The sequence below is a fragment of the Rutilus rutilus genome (genome assembly GCF_951802725.1).
Source record: "Rutilus rutilus genome assembly, chromosome: 23".
NCBI classification, from domain to species: domain Eukaryota; kingdom Metazoa; phylum Chordata; class Actinopteri; order Cypriniformes; family Leuciscidae; genus Rutilus; species Rutilus rutilus.
Genome location: NC_140233.1, coordinates 25,205,719 through 25,223,278, shown reverse-complemented (window position 1 = coordinate 25,223,278; position 17,560 = coordinate 25,205,719). Strand labels below are relative to the sequence as shown.

General features: G+C 38.6%; 7 protein-coding genes across 7 annotated transcripts; 6 read left to right on the top strand and 1 right to left on the bottom strand.

Moving 5' to 3' along the window:
• Nucleotides 1-333: 333 nt before the first annotated feature.
• Nucleotides 334-764, bottom strand: LOC311282963 (histone H2B). Its single transcript, XM_084397093.1, has one exon. The coding sequence runs from the start codon at nt 757-759 to the stop codon at nt 385-387; it is 375 nt and encodes a 124-aa protein (XP_084253219.1). The 5' UTR covers nt 760-764; the 3' UTR covers nt 334-384.
• Nucleotides 765-1,740: 976 nt separating this feature from the next.
• LOC311282506 (histone H4) lies at nt 1,741-2,194 on the top strand. Its single transcript, XM_084396308.1, has one exon. The coding sequence runs from the start codon at nt 1,756-1,758 to the stop codon at nt 2,065-2,067; it is 312 nt and encodes a 103-aa protein (XP_084252434.1). The 5' UTR covers nt 1,741-1,755; the 3' UTR covers nt 2,068-2,194.
• A 1,242-nt stretch (nt 2,195-3,436) lies between these two features.
• Nucleotides 3,437-4,851, top strand: LOC311283597 (histone H2B). Its single transcript, XM_084398111.1, has one exon. It carries the CDS (start codon nt 3,452-3,454, stop codon nt 3,824-3,826), a length of 375 nt encoding a protein of 124 aa, XP_084254237.1. The 5' UTR covers nt 3,437-3,451; the 3' UTR covers nt 3,827-4,851.
• A 3,994-nt stretch (nt 4,852-8,845) lies between these two features.
• On the top strand, nt 8,846-9,365 carry LOC311283422 (histone H2A-like). The gene has a single exon (XM_084397790.1). It carries the CDS (start codon nt 8,860-8,862, stop codon nt 9,244-9,246), a length of 387 nt encoding a protein of 128 aa, XP_084253916.1. The 5' UTR covers nt 8,846-8,859; the 3' UTR covers nt 9,247-9,365.
• A 613-nt stretch (nt 9,366-9,978) lies between these two features.
• LOC311283414 (histone H3.2-like) lies at nt 9,979-10,452 on the top strand. Its single transcript, XM_084397781.1, has one exon. It carries the CDS (start codon nt 9,988-9,990, stop codon nt 10,396-10,398), a length of 411 nt encoding a protein of 136 aa, XP_084253907.1. The 5' UTR covers nt 9,979-9,987; the 3' UTR covers nt 10,399-10,452.
• A 2,407-nt stretch (nt 10,453-12,859) lies between these two features.
• On the top strand, nt 12,860-13,227 carry LOC311283265 (histone H4). The gene has a single exon (XM_084397612.1). The coding sequence runs from the start codon at nt 12,862-12,864 to the stop codon at nt 13,171-13,173; it is 312 nt and encodes a 103-aa protein (XP_084253738.1). The 5' UTR covers nt 12,860-12,861; the 3' UTR covers nt 13,174-13,227.
• Nucleotides 13,228-13,952: 725 nt separating this feature from the next.
• Nucleotides 13,953-14,755, top strand: LOC311283121 (histone H2B). Its single transcript, XM_084397309.1, has one exon. The coding sequence runs from the start codon at nt 13,962-13,964 to the stop codon at nt 14,334-14,336; it is 375 nt and encodes a 124-aa protein (XP_084253435.1). The 5' UTR covers nt 13,953-13,961; the 3' UTR covers nt 14,337-14,755.
• The last annotated feature ends 2,805 nt before the right edge of the window (nt 14,756-17,560 follow it).

The window sequence follows — 17,560 nt, the reverse complement described above, 5'->3', positions numbered from 1 at the left end:
TTTAAAGTGGAGTATCCCTTTAAAACACAAATAGAAATGTCATGACATTTACGCCTATCAGCTACATGCACATCCCAGCGTTAAAGTGTTTGTTCACAAACCATATAATTAGAACAGGCAGTGCGTGATTTGGCAGGCAGGCGATTATGAATAATAAGTAGCCTATTACCCTTAATTAAGCGACAAACACATCTTTACACAGCAGAGTTGAGGCTCCTCTTAAGCGGCTCTGTATCTTCTCAAACACTTGAGATTTTCAGCGTTTATCGGATTCATTCATTCTCATAGGATCAAGATTGTAGTTAAAAATACACAAAAGCTCTTTATCTGAAAAGATGGGTGGCTCTTAAAAGAGCCTTTGGGGTAGTTGAAGTCAGGCACGCCTCACTTTGAGCTGGTGTATTTGGTGACGGCCTTTGTGCCCTCGGACACGGCGTGTTTGGCCAGCTCTCCGGGCAGCAGCAGACGCACGGCGGTCTGGATCTCTCTAGAGGTGATGGTGGAGCGCTTGTTGTAGTGCGCGAGGCGAGACGACTCACCGGCGATGCGCTCAAAGATGTCGTTGACGAAAGAGTTCATGATGCCCATCGCCTTGGAGGAGATGCCGGTGTCAGGATGAACCTGCTTCAGGACTTTGTACACATAGATAGCGTAGCTCTCCTTCCTGGACTTTCTGCGCTTCTTTCCTCCCTTACCGGCGGTCTTGGTGACGGCCTTCTTTGAGCCCTTCTTAGGCGCGGACTTTGCTGGTTCAGGCATGATGATGCGAGACTACACGATTGACAAAGTTATGTTCTCTCCTGTGTGATACAGAGGTATTTATTCACTGCCCTATGCTAATTTTCAAAGAGATACAGGAATGATCTGATTGTCTGTTTTCATAGGCCAAAACCCATAAACTCGTACTTCATTGGACAACTCAAAGTATCACGAGGGCCAATCACAGGCGGATAAATAATAGTCCCGCCCACCACTCTCGATGTTTCTGTTGTTTCGTTTCCCGCTCTTTTATTCAACATTTTTGAGAAAATAAGCGGTTCTAATATTGTGCATCATCGAGTCATTTTAAACCCCTTATAAACCTATTGAGGGAGTTTGGGAGAAAAAAAAAGCATGTCCTCATGAAACTATTGTTGAAATGTTTAAATGACAGAAAAAGCAAATACAAGCTCATTTGACTGTGTACAACATATAACATTGTTGTTTACATTTTCACTTCTGCTAACCGTGGTACTATTTTGATATAATTGCTTTTTTGTTAGTTTCGTAAACAAAAATTCGTTCAATTGATTAAAGTGTAAAAAAAAAAAAAGTTGACTATATCTTTGCATTTTCAACTATATTTTCTTGCAGGGTTGAACAGGTTTCGCCAACCATCCTGAGTTGCCCGGACAATCACACACACCAAAACCTGCTAAAAGTTTAATACAGTAATTGTGTATGTGTCTTCATTGTTTGTGTTTTCTTGATTCCCATTACTAAAAAGGTACAAAAAAATATATACACTTAAAATATACAAACAAATACAGGCATAAACAGAAGATAAAATACATTTTATGAAACCTGAATTTTAATATGAAACAAATAAAAGGTCAGGGTTGTGATTCAATCACATGTGCTCTGGGGGTATGTCATGTGACGCGGCGCTGGTTTCTGTCAGGTCCTGTAAGCGAATGTAAAATGCTTCCTTCTAACACCCACACACCAGTATCTATTCGTTGTCTTATTGATCGACTGAAGTAGTCAGAGTGAAACATGTCTGGAAGAGGCAAAGGCGGCAAAGGACTTGGGAAAGGAGGCGCTAAGCGTCACCGTAAAGTTTTGCGCGATAACATCCAGGGAATCACCAAACCTGCCATTCGTCGTCTGGCTCGCCGTGGCGGCGTCAAGCGCATCTCCGGTCTGATCTACGAGGAGACCCGCGGAGTGTTGAAGGTGTTCCTGGAGAACGTGATCCGCGATGCCGTCACCTACACCGAGCACGCCAAGAGAAAGACCGTCACCGCCATGGATGTTGTGTACGCGCTGAAGAGACAGGGACGCACCCTGTACGGCTTCGGCGGATAAACGTCTGAAAGCAGGAGAAACCACACAAACCCAACGGCTCTTTTAAGAGCCACACACTCTGCCACATAAAGAGTCAATGTTTTGACCACGTTAATCATATAATTAATTTTAAAACGTTTTGTAAACTGAATCCAGGATGAGCTTCACCAAAACTGTATAAATATATATATATATATTTTTTTTTAACAGATAACTCCTACAAATTAAATATTTTTTGGTCACACATGATAATGTATGTGAATGTATTATTCATTCAAACGAATGAATGTGTGTCTACGAAACTAACAAAAAACAATTATATTAAAATAGTACCACATTTAGCAGAAATGAAAATGTGGATGCAAAAAATATTGTACACAGAGTCAAATTAGCTTATATTTGCATTTAACCATTTGCACAATAGTTTCATGAGGACACGCTTTTTTTATTATTTTTTTTTAAACTCCCTCAATAGGTTTATAAGGGGTTTAAAAATGACTCGATGATGCACAATATTAGAACCGCTTATTTCTTCTTCTTCTTCTTCTATAATTTTATTGGCAGTTTGCAGTCAAAGTGCATTACCGCCATCTACTGGGCTGAGGTGTGATCACATAGGGATGTCAAAAAAAAAAAAAAAAAGTAACTAAATAAACAATAAATAAAGCTTCAGCTGGCGCTGCGTGTTCAGCTCCTCCAGCTTCCACTCTTATAGCTCCTCAAACTTGTAATAATATTATTAAATAAATAAATAAATAAATAAATAACTAAATTCTTCTTGCTAGTTGGCTTTCTTTAAGATAATTAATAACTGCCCTAACTGTGGACTGTGTGCTGGTTACACTCAATAAATTTCCCATGGTTAACTCTCTGTCTATTGCTCTCTTCATATTCTCCCTTTCTCTGGTGTATTGTGTACAATCTATAAGTATATGTTTTACATTTTCTACTACTCCACAATTTATGCATAGTCCAGTCTGATGTTTCCCTATTATGTGTAATCCACTATTTAAACTTGTATGTCCCATCCTTAGTCTGGAAAACCATGTTTCCTCCTGTCTTTCCAATCCACTGAATTTTCTAGCTGTAACCTTTTTGTGTATATTATACAAATGTCTGCCTTTTAAACCGCTTATTTTCTCAAAAATATTGAATAAAAGAGCGGGAAACGAAACAACGGAAACTAGTGGAGCACTGGGCGGGACTATTATTTATCCGCCTGTGATTGGCCCGCTTGATGCTTTGAGTTGTCCAATGAAGTACGAGTTTATAGGTTTGGCCTATGAAAACAGACAATCAGAGGATTCCCGTATCCCTTTGAAAATTAGCATAGAGAAGTGAATAAATACCACTGTATCACACAGGAGAAAACATTTATTCGTCAGTCTTGTGATCTTGCATCATCATGCCTGAACCAGCAAAGTCCGCGCCCAAGAAGGGCTCAAAGAAGGCCGTCACCAAGACCGCCGGTAAAGGAGGAAAGAAGCGCAGAAAGTCCAGGAAGGAGAGCTACGCTATCTACGTGTACAAAGTCCTGAAGCAGGTTCATCCTGACACCGGCATCTCCTCCAAGGCGATGGGCATCATGAACTCTTTCGTCAACGACATCTTCGAGCGCATCGCCGGTGAGTCGTCTCGCCTCGCGCACTACAACAAGCGCTCCACCATCACCTCTAGAGAGATCCAGACCGCCGTGCGTCTGCTGCTGCCCGGAGAGCTGGCCAAACACGCCGTGTCCGAGGGCACAAAGGCCGTCACTAAATACACCAGCTCAAAGTGAGGCGTGCCTGACTTCAACTACCCCAAAGGCTCTTTTAAGAGCCACCCATCTTCTCAGATAAAGAGTTATTTTTTTTTTTTTTTTTTTTTTTAAATCTATAGCCTTGATTCTATGAGAAATTTGATGAATGTTAATATAAACAGGTTTTTAAACCGAATTAGGCTTAGCACGTTTCATAACCCTATTCAAACTCATTAAATCTGTTATTAATTTAAAAATCTGAAAATAAGGTTGTCTTTTTCTTCTTTACTCTGTGTAAATGGCTTAACTTACTCAAAGCATTTCCCAACTTATGTAAATCTCATTAAACACAACTGCAAACTTGCTTACATTTGAAACTCACTCCAACAGGCATTCATGCATTATTATACCAATAAAAAAATGATATCTATAAAAGTAAGCAATCACTGTTTATTCTATTTTCAGCAAGAGTTCTGAAATATCAAAAAAAAAAAGAGAAAAATCCTAAAACCAGAAGGGTTTGCAGAAGTAGATAAAATGACCATGATGTGCTGACACTTTTTAAAGATTGGTGTTTTGTAACTTTTTTTTTTTTTGTAAGATTGTTTTACTGTTTACTAAGATTTTACCATTTAAAACTCAATTCATGAACTTTTGTTTTATTGTCCTAATTTCATCAGCCGTGTGTGCAGATAAAAGTTAAATGCAAAAACTTTATTTCCATGGATTTACTGTTTGTGTGAGTAAAAGTATCCTTTTATAAACTACTGCCAACTTTTCTTCCAATTTTCAAGTAAAAACATTATGGTCTTTTAGAGTTTATTTCCAGAAAATGACATGTGCATGGACATTTTATTTTTATAATTTTTGTTCATCAGTGGAAACTAAAATCAGTTTGCATCACGAACGATAATCAGATTTATTCCAGTAAAGTAATTGTTTCTATATGAGCAATGGCTGTGCTAATGCCAGTGACAATATCTTATTGGTCATTAAATTTACATGCTATAAATAAGTTATATAGTATGAGCTCTAGCTGTTCATTTGCACTAAAATAGATTAGAGGGCCACCACTTCCTTTATAAGTGAGTTATGTTGAAACTAGTTTAAACAATTTAATATTTATAAGTAATCAACATCAATTTATTTGTGTTTATGCTTCAATTTAAGTTAATCTAATTCAATGTTGTTTGTAGAAGATAATTTAATTAGAAGTTGTGACAACAGTTTTGTTTATGCAAACTCGGTTTAATTTGTTACAAAATACAATACAATATTCATTAACACAAATAACTAAGATGTACAGTGTAATAAAACAAACTGTGAATATTATGGTAATAATCAATTACTTATGATTCTTATATATTTTTTGATACAAGTTATGGTCAGTGTTTAATATGTAAATTCTGAGGTTGGTGTTGTGCCTAATTATGACCATGTAGAAATGAGAAGCCAGAGGAAGTGGATTAGAGGCAATGTTTATTAATTGGAACAAAATAAAGAAAAACATCTACATCTTTATGCATGGACTCTGTTTGCACACGTTACTTGCTCACTCACTCACTCGTAATGGAAAGCCGTAACAATCTGAGTTCCTCTTTCAAGTACTTTACTTAAGTTATTTGTTTTCCAATGCATTGATTGACAGCTCTCCTGTCCTCATGTTGAGAGCAATCATGAGTAAATTCCGAGGGTGTTGTGTGCGCTGTGAACATGATGCTTACTGTAGTTGTATGTGCAGGCATTTACTCATCTCACAAAAAAAACATTCTGTATATTATCTTTCGTGTACTGTTGTGGGTCAATTTGACCAGTTTTGTTTTGTGCGTTGTCGGAAATATCAGTATGTTTTTTGTGTGTGTGTGTGTGTGTGTGTGTGTGTGTGTGTGTGTGTGTGTGTGTGACTATTTCTTATTTAGGGTTTTGACAAAAAAAAAAAAAAAAATTATTCCGTTCTATTAAATTATAACTATGCAACGTCTACTACAGTATCGCATCAGGCAGTGCATTGTAGTCTCCTATAGGAGAGGAAGAATTTTCTAAACTCGTTAAATCATCTAAATCGACAATATGTATGTTAGACCATGACTAATCGATTGAAAGAAATGCTTCCAGAGGTCATAGATCCTCTTCTTAATATCATTAATTCTTCTTTGTCATAAGGATACGTACCAAAAACTTTTAAAGGAGTCATAATGTTGTTTTAACTTTGGTACCCAATGCTCTATTATAGTCTTTCAGGCACTTCTAAAAAAGAAAAGTGGAAAAAAAATCACCACAGAGCCCCTCAGACCCTTATTTCTAAAGGCATTATTGTCTCGCGAGATCTGATGCGATGTTTTGGCTGTCGTGGACGGTCATTATAATAATGCAAATGAGGGGCGCGTTGATTGGTTGCAGGAAGGAGGGGGGTTGACACCGCAGGTAACTTCAGCATCATTACAAACTGACATGGCGCAAGTTGTCAGAACCCGACCCGGCCGCGACATATGGGATTCAACCGTACATGTTTGAGCCGGACTCTGAACCAGAGCTGGAAAGGGAAGATGTAGAGTTGTTGGATGCACGTCTACATCAAGATGTCTCTGAATGGTAAAGACAATCATTTTGACTGAGACATACACTAACATCAGTTCGAGCAAAAACGTGTGTTGCTATTTTCTCCCACATAAATTTACCTTTTATTTAATGTAAATTACATTAACGGAGATGTAGTTTTTTTTTTTTTTTATCAGCTTACAGTGGTTTTGAGATTTTTACTATCATGTGGTGTTTTTGCCTTGTTTCACGTTGTGGTTATTTAGACATTCAATATGTTTCTTCTTTAGACATGCAACGTGATGTTATACTTGCATTTAAACAGTTTTAGCCACTGAGCATGGACTCCTGTACCGTCACTACTGTAGCTGCTAGTGTAAAACAAAGTGGAAAGATGTGGCTAGCATTCGTAGAGTCCATTCCCCGTGTTTACCTCGAAGGTAACGTTACATACAATAGCCGCATTAGCTGTTAGCTGCTATTTGTTAACCACAGTAGAGCAATAAAAACACAGTCTTACCTTTTCAATTTCTGGCAAGTCCCTGATGGTTGGGATGGCACCTTTTCCCAAACGGAGCTTCGAGGCCAAGTTCGCCTGATATTGCCCCAAATTTGTAAATGATTCCGGTGTAAAATGTTTAGCACACACACCTAACGATACCCACTTGAAAGAGTTGTTGGGACAGCGTCATTAAAAATGAATTTCCTCCACTGTTCCCTGATAGTTTCGTCCGTTTTTGGTAGATAAAACACATTTGCATGTTGTTTGTGGCAATCACCCACAGAGCATCTCAAGTGTAGGCTACACTCGGTTTCTCCATCTTTCTCGAGTCGACTAAACTGAATCTGAGGGGGAGAGGGGCGGGCTTCCCGCGGCATAGGTTTGCGGTGTCCATATTTGGTATATCCTCCCCCGTCTTGACGTCAAGAGGGGGAAGAAATCAAAATCTCGTTTTTTCGTGCGCGTGCACGTGGCCTATTTTACAAACCCCGAGGTAAACAAACGCTTCACTTTTAAATATCGGCTTCCCGGCCAGTGTACAATCATTATGCAATCATAACATACATTGATTCTCGTGGAAAAGTGAAATTTCTACATTATGACTCCTTTAAGCTGGCTATGAATAAACCGCTTATTAAAAAAACGCAACATCCTACAGAATTAGTCAATTACAGGCCGATCTCGAATACCTTTTCTGTCAAAGATTCTAGAAAAAGGTAGTATCTTCACAACTGTTCCTTTTTAGAAAGAAATGATATCTGTGAGGATTTTCAGTCAGGATTTAGACCATACCATAGTACTGAGACTGCTCTTATTAGAGTTACAAATGGTTTGCTCGTATCATCCGATCATGGTTGTATCTCTCTATTAGTGTTACTGGATCTTAGTGCTGCATTTGATGAGGTTAAAAATTTCTAAGGTTAAAAATTTAATTGATGTTCAACAAATAAAAAACAGCTATAATACAGACGAGCAAATGCTAAAGCTTGGGTTGCTGAATATTCGATCGCTTACTCCACTAATTCTCCTCACACCAAGCATTAATAACTCTTTGAGTGCCATGGCTCCCCTTTCTCACGCCTGACCGGTTAAAAATTGTAGGGCTGTGGTCCATTAAGAATTTGATGGTTTCCCACATCCTCAGTCGTTCTCCAAACAGCCGTAATACAGTAGGAATCTAGCGGAGTATGGGTTGCGAGTTCCTCTTATGACGTCATCACCCAGTAACTAAAAAAACACGCTACCGTTGAAGAAACCCCAATAAATGTTATTTTAACGCATTTTAAGACAGAACTAACTAATTAAATATATACATATAGAGCACTTTAATTTACACATTGGCTGTGGTGGTTAACCTGCAACTTACACTTTAAGTTTGTTAGCAAATAAGAATAGATGAGATGTGACTTTTGATCTCTTTGACTCATGCAATCTGAACAAACAAGTCAAAACAGTTTTGAAAAAAACAACAACAAAAAAACATTTATATATAAGGAATTTATTGTAAATGGCCAAAAAAAGTTTGAGGATTCAGACAGTGATCATCAGTCTAAATATGTTGTACAACACAGTACAGACAGAATATACACACAACAACCCACACCCAACCAATTAGTTATACAACTATAAGTTATAAAACTCCAATATTACAATAGGAACTTAATACTGTACAGTATCATACGGTTGTACCCAGAATATACAGTGTGTAAAAAGGTGTAGTACCTTTAGTAGTAACAGCATACAATATCCTTTTTTTTTACTTATTTAAATTTTATTTATATGGTTTAATCTCTTCTGTTTTATTAAGACAGTCTTAAAGGTCATTAATACGTGTGCATAATAATCCCCGCCAGAAAGGGTGTTGGGCTTTGGAGGGAAGTTCAGTGATTGGTTCGAATATTTACACACTCTAAACCAATGGGCGACTGCCACTTTCAGTTTATATGCAGTGTGTGAAAACACGCTAGATTTATTCTATCACTTTTGACTGAGGTGTTTGAAGTAGTCGATCTAAAAAATAATAATAATAATAATGAGCGGTAGAGGCAAAACCGGCGGCAAAGCCCGAGCGAAGGCTAAGACTCGCTCCTCCAGGGCGGGACTGCAGTTCCCCGTTGGCCGTGTTCACAGGCTTCTCCGTAAAGGAAACTACGCCGAGCGCGTCGGTGCTGGTGCTCCTGTTTATCTGGCGGCGGTGCTCGAGTACCTCACCGCCGAGATCCTGGAGCTGGCTGGAAACGCCGCTCGGGACAACAAGAAGACCCGCATCATCCCCCGTCACCTGCAGCTGGCGGTGCGTAACGACGAGGAGCTCAACAAACTTCTGGGCCGAGTGACCATCGCTCAGGGCGGCGTGCTGCCCAACATCCAGGCCGTGCTTCTGCCCAAGAAGACCGAGAAACCCGCCAAATCCAAATAAACAGATTGAAGACTGGGTTACTGAAACAACGGCTCTTTTAAGAGCCACCCATTTTATCTGACAATGAGCTTTTTTCTTTATTTTTACAAACACCATGAACTCATTTGGTTAAGTGGGAAAATGACCCATCAAATCTATAAAACGTATGCTTTCTCTATATCGACCTTTACATGTATAATCGTAGTTGTGCGCATGCTTGCTATAAGCGCATTTTGATCCCCTAACGTGTGTTTGCTACCCAACCCATCTCACCTAATATTATAGTTGTCTGCCAAGCCTTGATAGCTTATTGTATAATAAAAATTTCCTATTTTACGGGACGGATGGAAACTGTAGTGTGTCTCGCTGCAGTGCTTTTATACAGACTGTAATGTGATGATCTAATCCGAGATATGCACAATCACTGGGAATTAAGGCGAGTATTTCAGAACAAATAAATACAACAGTGTGAGTATAAAGACCAGGGAGGTGTTACATATAAGTTACACTGTTTGATGTATATGAAGTATTCAACAGAACAAAAGCAGCTCGAGCGGGAAACCTTCCACTTGTTTGAAAAAGAGGAAACGCGCAGTCATTGGCTGGCACTCATGCGCAGACGTCACGTATTAGCCAATCACAAGGTCTGCATCGTCGCGACACTATGAGCTCGTGGCGGTACAATGCTTTAAAAGCGGGTGTGTAACGTATAGCAGCATTTCCTTCCAGCGCAAGAAGGACAGAGAGAAGAAACCCACAGCAATGGCAAGAACCAAGCAGACCGCTCGTAAATCCACCGGTGGTAAAGCCCCGAGGAAGCAGCTCGCAACTAAAGCCGCCCGTAAGAGTGCCCCGGCCACCGGCGGCGTCAAGAAGCCTCACCGCTACCGGCCCGGGACCGTGGCTCTGCGGGAGATCCGCCGCTATCAGAAGTCCACCGAGCTGCTGATCCGCAAACTGCCCTTCCAGCGGCTGGTGAGAGAAATCGCTCAGGACTTCAAGACGGACCTGCGCTTCCAGAGCTCCGCTGTCATGGCCCTGCAGGAGTCCAGCGAGGCTTATTTGGTCGGTCTGTTCGAGGACACCAACCTGTGCGCCATCCACGCCAAGAGGGTCACCATCATGCCCAAAGATATTCAGCTGGCCCGCCGCATCCGCGGAGAGCGCGCTTAAACCCGCGTCTGCGTAAACCCACAACGGCTCTTTTAAGAGCCACTTCAGTTTAAACTGAATGAGGGAATTTCCAATGTGATGCTAAAAATAACGAATATAAAAATTTATTTGGTAATAGTAACTTCCGGGTCTGAATAACCAGCAGCAGTTAAAGGGTGCGAGCGATCATTTTAATCCGTTTTTTATTCAAAGAAGATATGACACTTCATTGAATGCAGTAACGTCATTTGGAAAAAACAGACAAATAATGCCATTTAAATCAGTTTGTTCTGTTTGGTGATGTGACATCTAAACTGTGATAACAGTATCAAACTGAAGTGTCAGAGGTCAATATATGAAGGTTATAAAGCGTTTAAAATTGTCTCTTCATTTAAGCGCATTTGATCACTTAAAGAAAACCAGTGTATTCTGTGATCATGTGGGAGTGGAGATGACTGTACTGTTTGCTGAGTATGGCTTAACGTTATATTGGTGAATACTTCAAAGGGGAGTATTCTGGAATCCACTGCTGCTTCAATGTCTAATAAGTGATTATAATCAATATTTTTCCTTCTAAATATCACATGATTTGAAGGACTTCTTTAGGCTTATGAATTTTTTCTTTGTTATAGAAGTTACCAGTGTGATTACTGAAATGTTCTTTCATGTATTCTCTAATGTCTGTATTAAATATATATATATATATATATATATATATATATATATATATATATATATATATATATATATATATATATATATATATATATAAGGCTCAGTTAAAGCCTTACTTTCCAGTTAGATTAAAAGTGTCCTCTCCTTGAGAGAAAGAACATATTATCTTGATTTTTTTATCTTGAAGATTCTCCTATTTACCGTTAGAGCCAGGCCAAATACAACCTTGAAAAAGCTGTGTGTTGGTGTGTGTGTTAGTCTTCTTGGTTACAGGTTAAGGAACAACTGGCATTATTGGAGATTGACTGACTTGTTTTCTTCGAATGGCTGGCGCCTGGACACACTCGTACCTAACTCAGGGTCCTGGTGGCAGTCGTACAAACTATGGAGATATTCATCTGTTCAACCTGAAGTAATGACATAGCTTAGACCTTGGTGAAGGGTATAATTGCAGTGATCTTTGTAACTGTAAGAGAGGTGGCCTACAAACTACTTGTCTTGAAGCTGACTTCTGCCTGATGAAATTGCAAACTATCTTCAGTGTAAAAAAAAAACCAACCTTTAAATTGTTATAATTCTGACTCTTTTCTTAAATTGACTGCACTTCTAACTCCTGGTCTAAATTAATCATATCTGGTCCTTTGGGTCTTTAACTGTAAATCTTAATGGGTGAGGTGAGGACTTTCATGGAGTGACAATGCCTGATAATAAATTATTTCACCTCAAAGTTTATAGTATAGAAAACATTATTATACTAGATAGCATATGCAGCACATTCTTTTGAAAATATATTTTTAAAATAAATGTTGTCTGACAATATCGTCTTAAAACTTATTTGAGTGTATCCCTTAAAGAGGAAATGTGCACCACAAGGTAAATACTCTTTATTCTCTTGTAGGAGGCATGAGAAAGATTTTTAATTATTTTATATATATTATAATTATGTCTCTTTTGAGTATGTGGTTCATATGACTTGGTTAAAATGTTCTGTATTTCATGCATGGTGCTGGACATTCAGACTTTGCGGAAAGTAGTATATTAATCTTACTTTTATTCAGTGAAAAAAACAAAACAATAAGCTGCTAATATTAGTTGTGAACATTGTCTTAAGATGCTAAAAAAGCAAGTTGTCATATGCCGTTCATGCATATTTAACACATTTTGAAACGTCTGTATCCCGGGACATGGCCAGATTTCAGTAAGAAAAAAGGTTGATCCACAATATTCCACAATCTATGTAATTTGAGTTTAAAAATATCACAAATGTTAATAATCACATGTTAAACTGAAGATTTTCCAGAATCCACTGCCACTTCAATAAATATATATATATATATATATATATATATATATATATATATATATATATATGTAGCCTATCTTTTTGAGGGATTTATAATCTAGTTATTAATCAATAATCAATATTTTCCTTCTCATATGAAATGATTTGTATGACTTATTCAAGCTTATATTAAAGCTTTTATTTTACTTTCATCTTTAATCACTAGATATTAACAATGAAATGCACCTCTCACTGTGAGAAAAAAAAAACAAAGAAAAAAAACACATCAAGGTCTTTAACTGTAAAATTCCCCTACATTTCAACTCTATTTTCTTGCAGGGCAGAACAGGGGTTGTCAACCATCCTGCCAACCAACCCATTGCAAGCCCCCCTTGGTAAGGTGGCGCGGTGGCGTGGCGCTGGTTTCTGTCAGGTCCTGTAAGCAAATGTAAAATGCTTCCTTGTAACACACAGCAACTATTCGTTCATTGTCTTTCATTGATCGACTGAAGTAGTCAGAGTGAAACATGTCTGGAAGAGGCAAAGGCGGTAAAGGACTCGGGAAAGGAGGCGCTAAGCGTCACCGTAAAGTTTTGCGCGATAATATCCAGGGAATCACCAAACCTGCCATTCGTCGTCTGGCTCGCCGCGGCGGCGTCAAGCGCATCTCCGGTCTGATCTACGAGGAGACCCGCGGAGTGTTGAAGGTGTTCCTGGAGAACGTGATCCGCGATGCCGTCACCTACACCGAGCACGCCAAGAGAAAGACCGTCACCGCCATGGATGTTGTGTACGCGTTGAAGAGACAGGGACGCACCCTGTACGGCTTCGGCGGATAAACGCCTGAAAGCAGGAGAAACCCCACAAACCCAACGGCTCTTTTAAGAGCCACACACTCTCCCACATAAAGAGTCAATGTTTTGACATAGAATGTAGTATGAAAGACTTTGTTTTCTGAATCCAGGATGAGCTGCACTAAAACTCATAAATAACGTTTCACAATAATAAATCGAGACTATCAACATATTTTTATTTTCTTTAACAGATAACACCTACAAATTAAAACCTTTTTTGGTCACACATGATAATCTATTGAACGAATGTTTGTCTACGAAACTAACAAAAAAGCAATAATATCAAAATAGTACCACATTTAGCAGAAATGAAAATGTGGACAAAAACGTTATATATTATACACAGTCAAATGAGCTTATATTTGCTTTTTCTGTCATTTAAACATTTCAACAATAGTTTCATGAGGACACGCTTTTTTTTCTCCCAAACTCCCTCAATAGGTTTATACGGGCTTTAAAAATGACTCGATGATGCACAATATTGGAACCGCTTATTTTCTCAAAAATATTGTATAAAAGAGCGGGGAACGAAACAAAGGAAACTATGGGAGCAGTGGGCGCACTGGGCGGGACTATTATTTATCCGCATGTGATTGGCCCTCGTGATGCTTCGAGTTGTCCAATGAAGTACGAGTTTATAGGTTTGGCCTATGAAAACAGACAATCAGAGGATTCCCGTATCACTTTGAAAATTAGCATAGAGAAGTGAATAAATACCACTGTATCACACTAGCGGTAATGGTTATTCGTCAGTCTTATGATCTCGCATCATCATGCCTGAACCAGCAAAGTCCGCGCCCAAGAAGGGCTCAAAGAAGGCCGTCACCAAAACCGCCGGTAAGGGAGGAAAGAAGCGCAGAAAGTCCAGGAAGGAGAGCTATGCAATCTATGTGTACAAAGTCCTGAAGCAGGTTCATCCTGACACCGGCATCTCCTCCAAGGCGATGGGCATCATGAACTCTTTCGTCAACGACATCTTCGAGCGCATCGCCGGTGAGTCGTCTCGCCTCGCGCACTACAACAAGCGCTCCACCATCACCTCTAGAGAGATCCAGACCGCCGTGCGTCTGCTGCTGCCCGGAGAGCTGGCCAAACACGCCGTGTCCGAGGGCACAAAGGCCGTCACCAAATACACCAGCTCAAAGTGAGGCGTGCCTGACTTCAACCACCCCAAAGGCTCTTTTAAGAGCCACCCATCTTCTCAGATAAAGAGCTTTTGTGTTTCGTTAGTCGCAGCCTTTTGTTTTATGCTGATCCTGCGAAGAGTTTATAAATTTCTTCAGTATGAACATTGACAACAGTCATGTTTTTGATGAGATTTAGGCAGAGCACATTTCATAATCCTAATCCATTTGTGTGCCATTAGTTTAAAAAATGTGAAAAAGCTTGTCTTTTTTTTACTTGCTCATTTTGTAAGTGGCCCACTATCACAGCGATTCCCAACTTCTGTAAATCTCATACAGCACCAAACCACAACTGTATTTCTTTACATTTGAAGCTCACTTAAAAGTGTAGTTTTATTTTCCAACAACAGGCATTCATGCCTTGCATACCAATACAAATATATAAGTGCTTATAAGAGATCGCTGTTTATTCTATTGTTTTTAACAAGAGAAAAGTCCTAAAATGTGAAAAAAAAATTAAAAACAATTGATAATCTTTAATACATTTTGTTTTAATTACATCAGCCGTGTGTGCAGATAAGTCAAATGCAAAAGGTTGTTTCTCTGGATTACTATTTATGTGTTTGAGTAAATAAGAGTGTTTATATAACTTTTTTGGTGATCAACTTTTTATTGTCCTTAGATATGTTATGTCCTAGGTGTAATCTGTTTAATTTTATATTTTTGAACGTCAGGCCACTAGGTGGCAGTAGTGGTCGTTTTTCTGCCTTCTGTGCAGGTAAAGCCAGGTGAGGGTGCTCACTTCTGCTGACCGACTGCTCGGTTGGGATTGATCTTCAAGGAGAAGAAGAGTGTATAAAGCCTCACTGACCTCCACTGAAGCAAGGCTTGTTTTCTGCTGGTTTGCTTTGTTTGTTGTTGTACAGTGCTGCTGCTGTTCTGTTGTGAATTATTACAAAGCATATTTTGCTTATCCTGTCAGTTGCTAACCTGTTGTGATTTATTACAAAACATACTCATTTTATTTATTTTGGTTGTTAAAAGCGTGTATAAACAGTGTTTGTTGATTTAGACAGCTTTTATTTGTTGAGCCCAGTTGTTGTTAAAGTAACAACATGTAGTTTTTCAACCTTCATAATATATTTCCAAGACCCTTGTGATGGTACATCGACTTACAATAGGTTGAATGAGATGTCTGCCAGAGCCTGACGGGGTCTGTATCGCTTTTACTGGCACTATGTAACTTCGGGGTGCGGGTAGTAACCAGAGCTCAAAAAGAACTACAAAATTCGACTGCTTTACGGCATACGTCACTTCGCCCACCACTTTATCAAATTCGGCCGTGACAGGCCAACCAGCGCGTTTGTTTTCGTGCGTCTGTTTCATGGCTGAAGCAGCAGCGAAACGTAAGAAGTCCAAGGTTTTGTCGGAGTAGAGTCGGAAGAGGAAAAGGGAGAGTGATAAACTGAAAGGCAGGACGAGGATCAATATTGGTCGAGCGTTTGTTTGCTGGCGTGAGCTTATGGAGGAGGAGTGTTACCAGACCGATGCTGACTTGGCCGTCATGCTGTTGAACTAGTAAGTAAATTGCTTGCATACTATCTTTAGTTTTTCTAATCTGTTGTCTGCCTGGCTACATTATGGAAACTATCTGGTCCTCCATTTATCTTCATGAATCAGCTAACGTTAGTAGATGAGCGAATTATCAATCTGGTAGCTAGTAAACACTAACATGCTAGTTTTAGATGGTTAGGATGCTATCGCTGTCATTCTCGTTCAGATTTGAGCATTGCAATCGACATGCAAATCGCAAATGTTTGAGTTAAAATGTTTAGTCTACTAAACATGTATAAATTATGAAAGGAGGAAGATTAACAATATTATCATTGCCCATATGAAAAAAAACCTGCATGCTTCATATACAGTAACCGTAAATCAGTTTTAAGACAGCGGTAATGGACAATACCGCTTCCAACCTGTAGGGCGACCGCAGAGGAAAAGTTCCATGTTGTTGCTTTAAACTGTTGGTCTGATGTTTCTCTTGTACATATTGTAAATAGACCAAATGTGGAAGTTCTAGGGAGTGGGTGCCATTTTTATTTTTGCAATACTATGGGTTTCTCCTGTCTAAAGTAGAGAGGGAGTCAGGGAACTATTTTGTTTCTTTCCTTGAGGTAGGTGTAGATGGGTCCATATAGTTAGAGGTATTTTGTTTGTTTTACAAAGTTATTTTACACTTCCTATATTTGTTACTCCAATAAACCTTGTTGTACCATATTTATTTTGTTTTTTGTGTAACTTTTGGAGCCAAACTTTTGTTTTTATGTTAATGCTTTAGTTATCAACAACTTTAATGTTGCTTCCCCTACCCGAAACTGTGTGGAACGTAACAATATAATAAAATAACATCCATTCAAACAGACAGGAAAAAGGGGGAGCAACAGACATATTATCAATAATTTAGCAATCTTAAAATAAAAATGTAAACAACAAAAGACTAATGTTTTAACTTCAGAAAAGTTAAGAAATCAATATTTGGTGGTATAACCCTGATTTCTAGCACAGCTTTCATGTGTCTTTGCATGGTGTATCAAAATAAATAAATAATAAATCAAGATCCAAAGCGGATAGAGACTTTGGACATTCCAGTTCAACCCATTGCAAGAGTTGCATGAGAAGTGGGTAACGGAGTAATAGGCTCTGTCACAAATGGGTCACTTTTTTTTTATTTTTTTTTTTTTTATTAATGCCAAGGTATCAAATATATAAGTACATTGCAAAAATGTAAAAATGACATACAATGAAATGATAAAGATAAAGAAAGAAAGGCATCACATATTCATATACATGGGTTATAGCCTGTGTATACAAAAAAACAAAAAAAAACAAACAGAACAGACCAGACACCTTTATTGAAATAAATTACAAAAGTTGAAGTAAGTTTATTGTCTTAAGAGCTTTAAGATTCTTAGATGATGAAATGCGTTGGATGTACTGTTGGACTGTTGATGAATAAGGGATTCTGATGAGTGAATTTACTATGGTGAATGTGAAATTTTGCAAGGAGCAATAAAAGAATAATAAAATACTCATTCAATTTAGCTTTTTGTATATATAAGAAGCCAAACAGTATATCCTTAAAAAACAAAGAGAAATCCAGAAGCACATTGTGTTTAATAAAATTAGAAAATTCAACCCAAATTAACTGTGTGTGAGGACAATCCCAGAAGATATGAAGAGCAGTTTCA

Excerpts from the sequence above, each read along its gene's own strand:
- LOC311283265 (XM_084397612.1), top strand. The coding sequence starts at position 12,862 with ATGTCTGGAAGAGGCAAAGGCGGTAAAGGACTCGGGAAAGGAGGCGCT.
- LOC311283414 (XM_084397781.1), top strand. The coding sequence starts at position 9,988 with ATGGCAAGAACCAAGCAGACCGCTCGTAAATCCACCGGTGGTAAAGCC.
- LOC311283597 (XM_084398111.1), top strand. The coding sequence starts at position 3,452 with ATGCCTGAACCAGCAAAGTCCGCGCCCAAGAAGGGCTCAAAGAAGGCC.
- LOC311282963 (XM_084397093.1), bottom strand. The coding sequence starts at position 759 with ATGCCTGAACCAGCAAAGTCCGCGCCTAAGAAGGGCTCAAAGAAGGCC.
- LOC311283121 (XM_084397309.1), top strand. The coding sequence starts at position 13,962 with ATGCCTGAACCAGCAAAGTCCGCGCCCAAGAAGGGCTCAAAGAAGGCC.
- LOC311282506 (XM_084396308.1), top strand. The coding sequence starts at position 1,756 with ATGTCTGGAAGAGGCAAAGGCGGCAAAGGACTTGGGAAAGGAGGCGCT.
- LOC311283422 (XM_084397790.1), top strand. The coding sequence starts at position 8,860 with ATGAGCGGTAGAGGCAAAACCGGCGGCAAAGCCCGAGCGAAGGCTAAG.